This window comes from Bubalus kerabau, chromosome 16, assembly GCF_029407905.1.
Source record: "Bubalus kerabau isolate K-KA32 ecotype Philippines breed swamp buffalo chromosome 16, PCC_UOA_SB_1v2, whole genome shotgun sequence".
Classification (NCBI taxonomy): Eukaryota; Metazoa; Chordata; class Mammalia; order Artiodactyla; family Bovidae; genus Bubalus; species Bubalus kerabau.
The window spans coordinates 49049802-49063017 of NC_073639.1; the positions used below are offsets into that span (position 1 = coordinate 49049802).

Here is a 13216-nt window from a genome sequence, read left to right on the forward strand (position 1 = left end):
CAGGCACAGAAAGAGATGTGGAAATACAGTGCCACTGCTGGGAGGAGAAGCAGGCACATCGTGGGACAGGCTGGCCTGGTGGCCAGTGGAGCTTGTCCTGGTACAAAGGCAGGACCGGAGGAGCTCAGCCTAAGGTCAAGTTCACGTGCGCTACAGGCTGGGTACCTGGGATCAGAGACTGTAAAGAAAAGCAGAGAGGAGGAAGCTGCTCCTTGGACGGTAACATTCCTGATCTCCAGTGGGGTATTAGCACAGGTTTCTTACTGCCTCACTGACATCTTAACTATTTATGAGTGATAAACAAACCCTTCTATCGGCTCAATATTTATTTTTTTAATTTTTATTTTTGGTGGCCCCTGCAAAGCTTGTGGAATCTTGGCTCCCCGATCAGGCATTGAATTTGGGTCCTCAGCAGTGAAAGCAAAGAGTCCTAACCACTGAACCACCAGGGAACACCCTCTGCTCAATATTTAACACAAACAATTTTATTTTCCCACTGAGAAGGGGATTATATGCTAAGGAAAACAGATTATTTTTATGCAAATTTGCACTGGAGAAAAATGAGCCACCTCTGTTGCACGATTTCTAACTTAAATAACAATTTGTGAGCTGCAAATGTTTGCAAAGGGTGTGATTTGTTAAGTGTAGACAAACAGTAAAGTGAGACAGCTCATCACCCAGTGGGAAACATGCCCTGCACGCTCCCAGCCCATGGCACGGCCCGGTCCTCGCCTGGCTGGGTCCTACTTATCTTTTGGATTTTTCTGTAGGCTGAGTTGTGTGTCCCCCCCAATCCATATGTTAAAGTCCTAACGCCAGGACCTCAGGATGTAACTGTGTGTGGAGGTGGGGCCTATAAACGGGTGACTGAGGTAAAGTGAGGCTGCAAAGTGGGGCTAATCCCACAGGACTGGTGTCCTTATGAGAGGAGATCCGGACACAGACACACAGGTACAACTGTGTGGGGATGCAGGGAGGAGACGGCTGTATGCATGTCAAGGAGCGAGGCCTCAGAGACCAGCCCTGGGACACCTCGGCCTTGGACTTCCAGCCTCTGGACCTGGGACTGAAAATATCTGGGTGTATGTTTCCGGGGCCCAAATGGACTGACTGTTCTGGGACCCCCACACCTCCTCCACTGCCTTGTCCAAAGACACCTCCCTGTGACCACTCTTCACCCCATCACCCCGCTCTATTCTCTTCAGTCAAAACCTTTGTTTCCGTGCTCGCCCCCCAACCCCCTTCCCCTCACAAGTGGAAGCCGTGGGGGCGGGCACCTCATCCCTTCTGGCCAGTATGGCCTCCAGCCCCTGAAAGGAGTCTCATGTGAGATGTGTCCCCAGGAGACGGCTGCAGACGCTGGTGGCTTCACCACAGGCAGCGCCAGGCTATTGCCAGTTGAAACCTCTTTTAGAACAAAAGTTTGTGGCCCAGTGGCAAAGCCGGAGAGGTCCCTGGCCTCCTAACCTGGTCATGGAGGGAAAGGAAGGGGAACGAGAGCTCCCATGCCCTCCAGACTCCGCCAGCTTCCTCCACACCCTGAACACAGTGGAGGTTCCTGCTGTGCTGAGGTTGCTGTGCATCAAGACGGGGGCGGGGGAGCCCAAGAGTGTCAGGACTCGGCCATGCATGGCCCATTTACTTGTTCTTTCTTCCCCTTGTCAACAAGTGCTCGTAAGCCCTACTGCGTGACCAACTCTGGGGTCTTGGGGTACAGCAATGAAGGAGCCTACTCTTGGGGGGCCTGCAGTGGGGGGCGAGAGACCCTAAAGAAGCCACGTGAGGACGCCTGAGGACGGTGGGCTGGGAAGAAGGTGCAGGACTGCCAGCGCCCAGGCCTTTGGGATGGGGAGGCAGTGGGGGGCACTGCAACCCCTCCCCCACACCCCAAGAACCCCTCCTCCAAACCCATCCTTCCTGTCTGCAACTGCAGCCGCGGCCACTCTCAAGATAGATTTCCTTCCTCAAGGTGTGTTTTTTTTTTTTCCTGTTTTACACATTTTGCAGGTTCATGAAAACCGTACATTCCAACTTTCTTCCTCTACAGAAAAATGGAGTGAAGTCTTCTTGTCAGAAAGCATTTTCCTGAGTGATGAACTCTCCCTGCAGCACCGCAGCCCATACCAACGTGACAGTGACACAGGGCTCTCCTTAGTCATAGAGCCAGGCTGGCGCTCTGACCCCAGCTGCGAGCAGGCAGGGAGGGAGAGCCCCCTCAAGGCTCGCTCCCCGCCGGCTGGGGGCAGCCAGCACCAGCTCTGAGGGCAGCACTCACTACAGGAGCGGGGAGTTAACCACCAGGATCCTCACATTTCTGTTAGGGCTGCTGAGGGAGCTGGAGGGCTGAGATACACAGAGCAGGTGCTGTGCGCTGGGGACCCTCGGCTGTTGCTACCATCCTGATTGGTTGTCATCATGATTGATTATCCATTAGTATTAGTTATTACCACAATTGGTTATCATCAGTATCAGTTATCCTCATTATTATTTATCATCATGATCAGTTATTCTCATAATTGATTATTATAGTTATTGGTTATCATCATGGTTGGTTATGCCCAGTATTAGTCATCTTTCTCAAACAGCTCTACCTAGTTCTCACCCTTAGCCCCCAACAACTACAATGACTCCCCATTTTAATTTTTATTAATATTTATTTTTGTTTATTTGTTGACTGCACAGGGTCTTAGTTGCAGCAGGTAGGATCTAGTTCCTTGACCAGGGATCAAACCCAGGAGCCCTGCATTGGGAGTGTAGAGTCTTAGCCACTGGACCACCAGGGAAGTCCCCCCCTCTGCGCACCACCATCTTTAAATAAAGCTCTTTCTCCAGTTTTGGGATAGGCATGACCTATCGTGGGCTAAGTGTGTCCCCCAAAAGATGTCCAAATCTACCTGCCAGGACCTCAGAATGTTTCTGATTAGGAAATGGGGTTGTTGAAGGTGTAATTAGTTAAGATGAGGCCATACTGGAGCAGTGTGGCCCCTAACCTAATGACTGGTTAGCTGATGAGAATAGGAAGCACGTGGATGGATGGGGAGGAGGCTGTGATGGGAGTGGGTCGCTCCAGTGCAGGCGCTGTGGGACTGCTCAGGTCACAGGCCCACAGACCCAGCCCAGCCTGTGAAATTTCTGCTTCATAAAAATCTAAAGTTCTCTGATTTGCAAATACATGACCACTTTCTGTGAATGTCCTATGGGCCTAAGGAAAACAAAAAATTTCCCTGAAGGAATTAGGGGCTTCCTTATGTAAATTCCTTCATGGTCTTACTTTTTCAGTCTGCCCAGTCTGAAGGTGACGCACACTTATGGTTTCATCAAACTCTCCTTACTTTTCTAGTCATTTTCCCTTTTATACCCAGCTGCTAGTTCACTTTGGGATAATGGTTTATAATTATTCTGTCTCCTTCATAAAGAGCCTTCTCCATCCTATGTGATATCTGTGCTGAATGTCTGGCTTAGGGAGGCAGTATTTGGCATCTTTTTCTCATTTGTTTATATTTCCAATCTTTTAAAAAAAATCACTCTATTTTAATTGTGTTTATTATAAGCCATAAACAGCGGAGCTGTGTGTGAATGAATATGTGAGTGAATGTGTGCATGTGTGTGTGTGCATTAGTGTGTAAGTATCTAACTTCATTGACCAGCCTCTGCTATTTTAGAGAGAGAATTAGTTTACTTACATTTATTGTAGCAGCCAACAGACTTGAGTTCCTTCTGTCTTACTTTATTACCTACTTGAATTTTTGTTCCTTTTCCCCCCACTTCTCTAGTTTTGATAATTCCCCATGTTCCCTTGTGAATTTATTCCACTGTATTATTACATTAACAGGCGCTCACCGGCCTCATCCCACGCTCAATTATCTTGCTTTCCCTGGGCTTCCCTGGTGGCTCAGAGGTTAGAGTGTCTGCCTCCAATGCTGGAGACCCAAGTTCGATCCCTGGGTTGGGAAGATCCCCTGGAGAAGGAAATGGTAAACCACTCCAGTATTCTTGCCTGGAGAATCCCATGGATGGAGAAGCCTGGTAGGCTATAGTCCACGGGGTCACAGAGAATCGGACATGACTGAGCGGCTTCACCTTCACCTTGCTTTCCCTGCTCCCTTCATTTCCCCTCCCACATCCCTACTTCCAAGATAAGACCTTTGGAAAAGATACTTCATCATTCTATTTTATCTTGATGCTGAGGTTAGGCAGAGGCCATGACTAGGCTGTCCCATACAGACATCTGACACTTGTGTACTTCTCATCACTGTTTACTCAGATCCCACTTCAGAGGACAGTGTCTGTTGAGCATAGGACCTTCCCAGTAGACGCCCTCTGTCTACCAGCCACCAACACCATGACCACCTTGGGCACAGATAGAGCTGGGCATGGGGAGTAGCTGATGTGGACTCCAGGCTGGAGCTCTCCTGGACCCTCCACTGGACTGCACTAAGAGACGATCATCTCCCCTTCACTTTTCTTTCATGCCTCCCAAGGGTGTCAAAAAAATGTGATCTCAGTGGGACGTTAATCCCTTACAGGTGCAATTTCCCTGTCTTTCCGCAAGGAGAGAGCAGGGTCCAGGGTCAGAGTGTGGAAGTCAGGGTTTCTGAGATGAACATCATCCCTCTGTTTCTGTCCCTGTGCTCATTCCTTTTCTAACCGTGGCATCCCTATTTCTCTTCCATCAGTAGCAGGATTTAGAAGTGGTCCCAGTGGGCCTCCTATGGGGGCTCCAGGCTCCCACCTCCCTGTCCTGTCCTGACACTGACCTCTGCACCCCATGCCATCTCTCCTGCAGGTGCAGACAGATGACCTACTCAGATGACCTGCCCCAGATCTCTGTGGTGTTCATCTTTGTCAATGAAGCCCTCTCAGTCATCCTGCGCTCCGTCCACAGCGTGGTCAACCACACGCCCTCCCAGCTCCTCAAGGAGGTGATCCTGGTGGACGACAACAGTGATAATGGTGAGTGGGGCCAGCTCAGCACCCCAGCGAGGGAAGCCTGTTGCAGCCCTGGAGCCCAGAATTCTGAATTCAGGGTATGGCCAGGGCCACGTTTCCTCCAGAGGCTCCAGGAGAGGGTCCCTCCTGCCTCTCCCAGCTTCTGCTGGCTACTGGTATCCTTGGTGTCCTGGGCTTGTGGCCACACCTCTCCCATCTCTGCCTCCATCTTCACAAGGCCTCTTCTGGTGTATTTGTCTCTCTCCTCTTCTTATAAGGACCTTCGTCCTTGAATTTAGGGCCCATCCTAATCCAGAAGGTTTTCATCTCTAGACCCTTGACTGTTTACATCCACAAAACCCCTATTTCCAATTGAGGTTCTGGGTGGACCTGAGTTTGGGAAGGGGATGGCTATTCAACCCCTACAGCCATCATCCAGAAAAGCCCCCCGAGTGTTGAGTCTCCCTATGCGAATCACACCTTCACTCCTTGTTTGTGGACAAAACTCCAGTGGGAGGCTTGCTGATGGGGAAGGGGACAGTGCTCACCACTGGAACGCGGGCCCCAGGGATCTCTTATCATAGCCCCACGTCAGCCTCCATCCAGCCCAGGCATTTATCCACACCCACCAGGCACATGGGGCTCCAAGCCCCCAACAAGGGTCTGGAGATTCCTGGCCTGTCCTCATCTGTTCCTCTGCAGAAGCAGAGAGGAGCATGGACCCCACTACGGGCGGCTCCCACACCAAGGTCCCAGTGCGCTGAGCTGTAACTGTTGGGTCTCTCCGTCATTGCAGTCTCTCCTCCTCACGTCAGGAGTCAGGGGGAGGGTGGAGGAAAGCGGGGAGAGGCCTCCCAGAGCCCTCCTGGCCTGAAGGAGCTCCAGCCTCGCCTGTGCTCTGTGTCTATGCCAGGAGAGCCCCGCCCGACACTGTCAAGGGATCGAGAATGAGGCCTGGAGAGGGCAGGACAGAGCATGGGGACACTGCTCCGGGACCCACTGGCTATGCAGCTGGAGCCCTCTGTGGGGCCAGGCTGCCCTCCTGGGAGTATCCACTAGAGCCTGGTGGTGAGCATGTAGGGGGAAGGCCTCTGGGTGGTGGAGGTCTTTTGCGAGAAGTCCCCATAGCCAAGGCGTGAGAGCATTGACAAAGGCCCAGGAGCAAGTATCCAGTTCAAACTCTCTCGGCTCCTCCTGCTCAACCCTGCACCCACCCCCAAGCCCTCTGCTCCTCCCTGCACCTCCTCCCCACCCACTCCCCTACTCCTGAGAGCAGCCAAGGGTGTCTCCACACTGCTCATTTCCCATGCCTGTAATGTCCTCCTCTCTTCCCCGCCGGCTCCCTGTCCTGTCACAGCCCACGTGACCTTCACAGGCCGCCCCTGTCCCTGCCCTGCCGACCTGGAGAAGCCCCCGCCACACTCAGACGCCCACTCCCTTTCCCCTTTTTCTTTTTTCATTTTGGCTAATGTTTGCTATTATTGTGACCTATTTTGTTGCTTGTAGTTTTAGCCCTTGGGAGCTTCCTCACAAAGACTCCTGGGCCCTCATCCGTTTTTTCAGTGACTTATTGAGTTGAAATTCTCATAACGTAAAATTAACCATTTACAAAATAATTATAGGGCTCAGGGGTATCAAAGACATTCATATCATTGTATAGCCATCACCACCATCACCAGCAGAACCTTTTCATCTTCCCCAAATGAAACTCTGTCCCCATTTACTCCCCACCCCCCTCCCATTCTGCTTTCTGTCCCTGTGGACATGTCTGCTCCAGGGACCTCATGTAAGTGGAATCACACAGCACTTGTCCTTTGGGGACTGGATTATTTCACTGAGCATCATGTTCTCAAGTTTATCTACCTTGTAACATGTGTCAGAGTTTCCTTTCTAAGGCTGGACCGCATTCCATTGTGTGGATGCACCACACTTTGTTTATCCATCCATCTGCCCATGGACTGCATTCCTACAGTTGAGTAATTCAGCCCCGTTTTCTCTTATTCTCATAACACATTCTCTGCCTGGATCAATTTGGCTTGATAGCTCATGGTCTCTCCTACTGGAACACAGCTCCACAAGGTGGGGGTCTTATCTCTCCAAAGTGCCCCAGCACCTTGAGCCATGTCCAGCTGTGGTGTGTCCTCTTACAGTTTATGAAGTATGGATCCAGAGCACACAATGACCGTGCATCTCAGTGGCCTCGGGCTCTCCCACAGTGCCATACCTGAAACTTCTCTGTGTCCCCACAGTGGAACTCAAGCTCAACCTGGACCAATACGTCAGCAAGAGATACCCGGGCCTGGTGAAGATCGTCCGCAACAGCAGGCGGGAAGGCCTGATCCGGGCGCGGTTACAGGGTTGGAAGGTCGCCACGGCCCCCGTCGTTGGCTTCTTTGATGCCCATGTGGAGTTCAGCACAGGCTGGTAAGGCTGGGGCCCGGGGCCAAGTGGAGCTGTGCCCTGGGTGGGGTCTGCTAGGGCCTGCAGGAGCCGGGCAAAGAGGATGAGTCTGGTGGGCCACGAGGCCACTCCATGTGCAGTTCCTAGAACCCAGAACCCTGTTTGTGATGCCTGTGTATGAGGACTGATCTGTGTCCCCACCTTGTTCCCAAAGGAATTTGAATTGTCCAGTCATTCCAGCAGCGACAGTTCAAATGAGGATGTTCATGTGACCTTAGGTCAGGGAGGTACACACAAGGTTGGGTCTCGTGTATATGAGATGTGGTCTATTGGGTCTCGGTTAATAGAAACCCAAGTCTAGTTGGAAGCAATTTCTCATCCTTGTGAGAAAGTCCTAGGACACAGCATCTGCCCATTTTCTCCCACCCATCTATTCAGGGGTGAGATGGACTTCTAATGAGAAACCTGGAGGGGGATCTGGCCAGGGGAGTGATCAGGACACCAAGGAGTGGCTGGGATACAGGGTAGTGGCCGGGATACCACAGAGACACCCAAGCACGTGTGCAGGATGATATAGAGGTGCCCCGGGGGGCAGGGGCCCTGCAGGGCCTCGGTGCTCAGTGTGAACCCCAGACCAGCAGCATCTGATGCCCCTGAGAGCTACCAGGAAGTACAGGTCTGTGGGATACAGGGTCTCAGGGTGGGGCCCCGGATCTGTGCTCTCTCGCCTGGGGATATTCATGAGGCTGTGCCCAAAGGTGGCCAGTGATGCTTTAAGAACAGAGTCATTTGTCCAGCAAATTATCCACACGGGGCTTCAGAGCTGTGGGTGGCCCTGCTGCCTCTATCCAGACCCTACTGTCCCTAGGCAGGTGGTGAGCTGATGCTCTCACAGCAGGTGCCTGAGGATGTGTTGCTAGAACAGAAGGATGTGCTTCAAAGTTTTCTGGAAAGCGCCAGCTGGGCTCTTGGTGTGTTTCCTAATTTCCTCTCTGGCGGCTGCATCTGGGAGTCGCCCCCTGAGCCCTCACTCCCACCAGGCCCTGCAGAGGACCTGAGAGGAATAAACAGCAGCTGGGTGGGGAGGGCAGAGCTTGGCGATCCCGCGGGAAGGATTGGGACAGGACAGTTGGGCCACCAACATGATGCGAGTGTTTGAGCCCTGGGCAAGCCTTGGTTTCTTCATGCACTGACTGGTGATGTTAGAGAGCTGGATTGTTGCCAAGGTTACATGTGGGATGCTTGTGAACAGTGCCGGCTTCAGCACACAGGTGTCAGACAAGTGCCCAGCTGGGACTGAAGACTGAGACCCCAGGGGACCACCTGTGTGGGAGGGGCTGGGACATGAGCAAGTGGAGGGAGGGTCACCCAGTGCATGACCTGGGGCTGCCATAACAATGACCAAAGGCTAGTGGCTCAAAACGAGAGAAATTCATTCTCTCATAGCTCTGAGGCCAGAAGTCAAAATCAAGGTGCAGGCAGGGCTGGGCTCCCCAGGAAGCCCTTGGGGAGGAGCCTTCCACCTCTTCCAGCTCTGATGGCTCCAGGCATCCAGGGCTGTGGCAGCATCCGTCCATCTCTGCCTCCGCCATCACATGGCTTCTCCTTTGTGTCCTCCCTCTCCTTTCTCTTAGAAGGACACACCTTGGATTCAGGGCTCACCCCAATCCAGGGTGATCTCATCTTGGGTTTTTTAACTTAATTACCTCTACAAAGACTCTGTTTCCCAGTAAGGTCACATCCCGGGTTCCAAGTGGACCAGTCTTTGTGGGAGGACACCATTCACCCCTCTTCCAGCTCCGGGGGCTCCAGGAGTCCCTGCGCTTGTGACCACATCCCTCCAATCTCTGTGTCCATCTTCACATGGCTTCTCCCCTCTGTGTGACTGTGCCTCTCCCCTTCTCTCTTCTAAAGACCCTTGTCTGTGGATTTAGGGCCTGCCTAGGCTTCCCTGGTGGCTCAGATGGTAAAGAATCTGCCTGCAATGCAAGAGACCTGGGTTCGATCCCTGGGTCAGGAAGATCTCCTGGAGAAGGAAACGGCAACCCACTCCAGTATTCTTGCCCAGAGAATTCCATGGACAGAGGAGCCTGGTGGGCTACAGTCCATGGGGTTGCAAAGAGTCAGACACACCTGAGCCATAACACACACACACACACACACACACACACACACACAGAGGTCACTCAGTGTGATCTCACCTGAAGATCATTATGTTAAACCCGCAGTGGTAGGGTTTGCAAGGGGTCCACAGTGGGCGGGGAGCATGAACCCCTCACCCAGGGGCAGCCTGCAGCCCCTACCAGCCGAGCAGCAGGGAAAAGTCAGCCCTGTGTAGCCAGTTTGCCGCATTTCAAGAGAAACTAAAACTCACTCTTCTTTATATCAAATCTCCCAAGTCACATCTTTAAACTCTCTGAAGCCTAAACTAAGAGGTTCACTGAGATATTCCCTCGAGGGAGATGAGAGGGTTATAGGGAGGGGGTGGGCGTGCTGATCAAGTCCCACAGTGCCTGGCCAGGTGTCCCCAGCTGGGGCCCCTGAGGGTCTGGCCTTCGGGGCCTCTCAAAGTTCCCGGTTTTCCTAACTGCTGCTTTGGTTGGACCAGGGCTTTGGTGCCTGGTAGGCAGGTAAATGGAGCCCTTTCCTTCCACACTCCTGCACTCCCGCTGGTACATCTCAGCCAGCCCAGGACCACCAGTGTGTTCTCAGGGCTGGTTCTGACCCAGCGCATGCCTAACCGAGATGTGAGTTCTGAATTCCCCTGCTGGCCCCCATTTCCCTCTCCTCTGCCACCCTCATGAAGCGACTCTTCTTTTCCCATGACATCTGTCACCTTCGGTCAGTAATGACATGCTATGCTCCGCCCTCCACCAGGGTCATGCATACTGTTGTGTAGGTTGTGCCCTGCTCAGCTGTACTCGAAGGCCTTTCTGTCCCTCTCATGTATGTTAAACTCCCCGGAGCATTTGGAGGATGTTTGGGAGAGTCACAAGTCTATCACATCAAAATGCTATTTGAAACTACTGTAACTTTAATTTTTACCACTGAAAACCCAGTTATCCATCTGCAAATAGCCCTCCCCTCCCAGAACTGCCTCCATAAAGATTCTGCCTTATTAGCGCATGTGGCATTTGCAGAGAGCTTTTCATCTCTGAAGCACTTTGCTAACAGTAATTAATTAATCCTCCTCGTGAAGCTGAAAGGCAGGTAAATACCAGGCTCTTGCTTGGAAGGACGGGAAGAAAGGCTGGCTATAGGGTGAATCTGGCCAGGCAGGGTCAGAAACCTCCCACCCTGACCCCAGCCCCCGCTGTCCCTCCCTGAGCTTGGCTCCTGTCCCCCTGTTCATCTCTCTGGTCCCCCAGTCAGCAGGCTGCTCATGACCCTGTTGAACTCCAGCCCCTTGGGCAGCATCTCATCCTTGCAGGAGACAAGGTCGTCTCCAGAGTGAAATGCTACCTGTTTGCTCCTAGGGACTCCTGCATTGAAAATTCACAACCCACAGCCTTTGTCCTCTGGTCTCTCTCCTCTCCGCCTTCATTGCCTGCATGGCCACCATCTCTCCACTCCCGCTGCCTGGCCTGCTTCCCAAGCACACCAGCACATCCCAGGGGCTCAGTGCTGGCTGCTCTTTCTGTGTGCAGCACCCCACTTGCCTCCGCTAACAACCAGCTGCTACATCCTACACCACCTCTGCTCATCACCCAGTGCAACCTACCCTGAACACCCTATTTAAAACTGCGATTCCAAATCACCCTTATTTTGCTCTCTTTTTCTGTCACAATACATATCACCTCCTAATATATCACTTACTTATACATTTTTTTCTGTCCCCCCATACCCACTCAGTCAGGCCCACCACATACTGTTGTGTAGGTTGTGCACTGCACAACAGCGCTTGTTAGCCTTTCTGTCCCTTCAGTATATCCTAAGCTCCCGGAGGCAGGATTTTTTTTTTTTTTTCTTTTCTTTTCTAGTTCACGGGTATGCACCAATGTGTTACAAGAGGGTGTGGCACATTCATGCCTCCATTCCTGCTTGTAAATGAATGTACCTTCCAGCCCTGGAGGGAAGGCCTGCCCTGAAGTGGGATTCACTTGCCAGAAAAGCCAGGCTGTGAAGCAGGTCGGCTGACAGACTAAGCTGACTCACAGGGCTCTCTGGAGCCAGGACAGATCATCAGATGTCAGAGACTGGGCCTGGATGGTGTTTAGATCCCTAGTGTCAATCGCTGGTTAGCCACGGGCTGCCTCGGGCAGAGCGAGACCTCGGGCAGCCGGGTGTGCAGCCCGGAAGACTCCGGGGCTTCCAGAGGTGCAGCGCTTGGATCTACCCTCCGCAGGGTTGGTCTAGCCCAACATTAGATGCGGGTGTGGCCGCCTGGGTCCTGGCTCCCTACCTAGGGGGACGGGACGGGGGTCCCTGGCATCCGTGCCCTTCCTCAGGGACCTGCTTCTCTTTGCAGGGCCGAGCCCGCCCTTACGCGGATCCGGGAGGACCGCCGGCGGATCGTCCTGCCAGCCATCGATAACATCAAGTACGACACGTTCGAGGTGCAGCAATACGCCAGCGCAGCCCACGGCTACAACTGGGGCCTTTGGTGCATGTACATCGTCCCGCCCCAGGACTGGCTGGACCGCGGCGACGAGGCGGCGCCCATCAGGTGAGCCGGCCACCAGGGCCACTGGGGCGGGGCCTGCACTGGAGGAGTCAGGTGGGTGGGGTCACTGGGGCGGGGCCTGCCCTGGAAAGAGCCAGGACAGTGAGGTGGGGCAGGGCTGCAGCACGGGCCTTGGGAACTGGAGGGACAGGTGGCATTCCTCTGCAGAAAGCCAAGGCCTGGCACCAGGTGGGAGAGTAGAAACGGCAGGATGCGGTCAGTACAGGGTTTCCCTGGGTGTGCAGAGGGACATGGCGGTGTGATGGGGAAATGGGAGGTGGCTCCAGATTGTGACCTGAGTGATAACCAGGAGATCAAGATGGCAGAGTAGAAGGACATGTGCTCATCTTCCCCTGCGAGAACTCCAAAATTACAACTTGCTGCTGAACAACCATTGACAGGAGAATGTTAGATCCCAACAAAAAAAGATAACCCACATCCAAGGGCAAAGGAGAAGTCCCAGCAAGAAGGTAGGAGGGGTGAAATTACGTTCAGAATCAAACCCCATACCCACCAGAGATGTTCGAAGAGCTCAAACAAAACCTTGTGTGTAGCAGGAGACCCCACAGAGACTGAGCAAGACCTGACTTTGAGTGTTTGAGTGTCTTCTGCAGAGGTATGGGTCAGCAGTGGTCTGCTGCAGGGGTAGGGGCTCTGGGTGCAGCAGATCTGGGTGTGGCATAAGCCCTCTTGGAGGAGGTCTCCATTAACCCCACCATAGAGCTGTCAGAACTTACACAGGACTAGGGAAACAGATTCCTGGAGGGTACAAACAAAACCTTGTGTGCACCAAGACCCAGGAGAAAGGAGCAATGTCCCCCCACAAGAGAATGATCCAGACTTGCTTGTGAGTGTCCAAGAGTCTCCGGCAGAGGCGTGGGTCGGCGGTGGCCTGCTGCAGGGTCAAGGGCACTGAATGCAGCAGTGCATGCATGGGACCTTTAGAAGGAGGTCGCTATTACCTCCACCATAGTTTGGTCTCAGGTCAAACAACAGGAAGGGAACACAATCCCACCCATAAACAGAAAATTGGATTAAAGATTTACTGAGCATGGCCCCACCCATCAGAACAAGACCCAGTTTCCCCCACAGCCAGTCTCTCCTATCAGTAAGCTTCCATAAGTCTCTTATCCTTATCTCTCAGAGGACAGATAGAATGAAAACCATAATCACAGAAAACTAATCAAACTGATCATATGGACCACAGCCTTGTTTAACTCAATG

General features: G+C 52.8%; 1 protein-coding gene across 1 annotated transcript in view; it reads left to right on the plus strand.

The window, feature by feature from the left end:
• GALNT9 (polypeptide N-acetylgalactosaminyltransferase 9) overlaps positions 1 to 13216 on the plus strand; it is a 116669-nt gene that overhangs the window by 48827 nt on the left and 54626 nt on the right. Inside the window, exons 3-5 of the mRNA XM_055550323.1 lie at positions 4787 to 4953; positions 7179 to 7353; positions 11798 to 11995. Of these exons, the coding sequence (XP_055406298.1) occupies positions 4787 to 4953; positions 7179 to 7353; positions 11798 to 11995 (540 nt within the window). The remainder of the gene's footprint in view (positions 1 to 4786; positions 4954 to 7178; positions 7354 to 11797; positions 11996 to 13216) is intronic.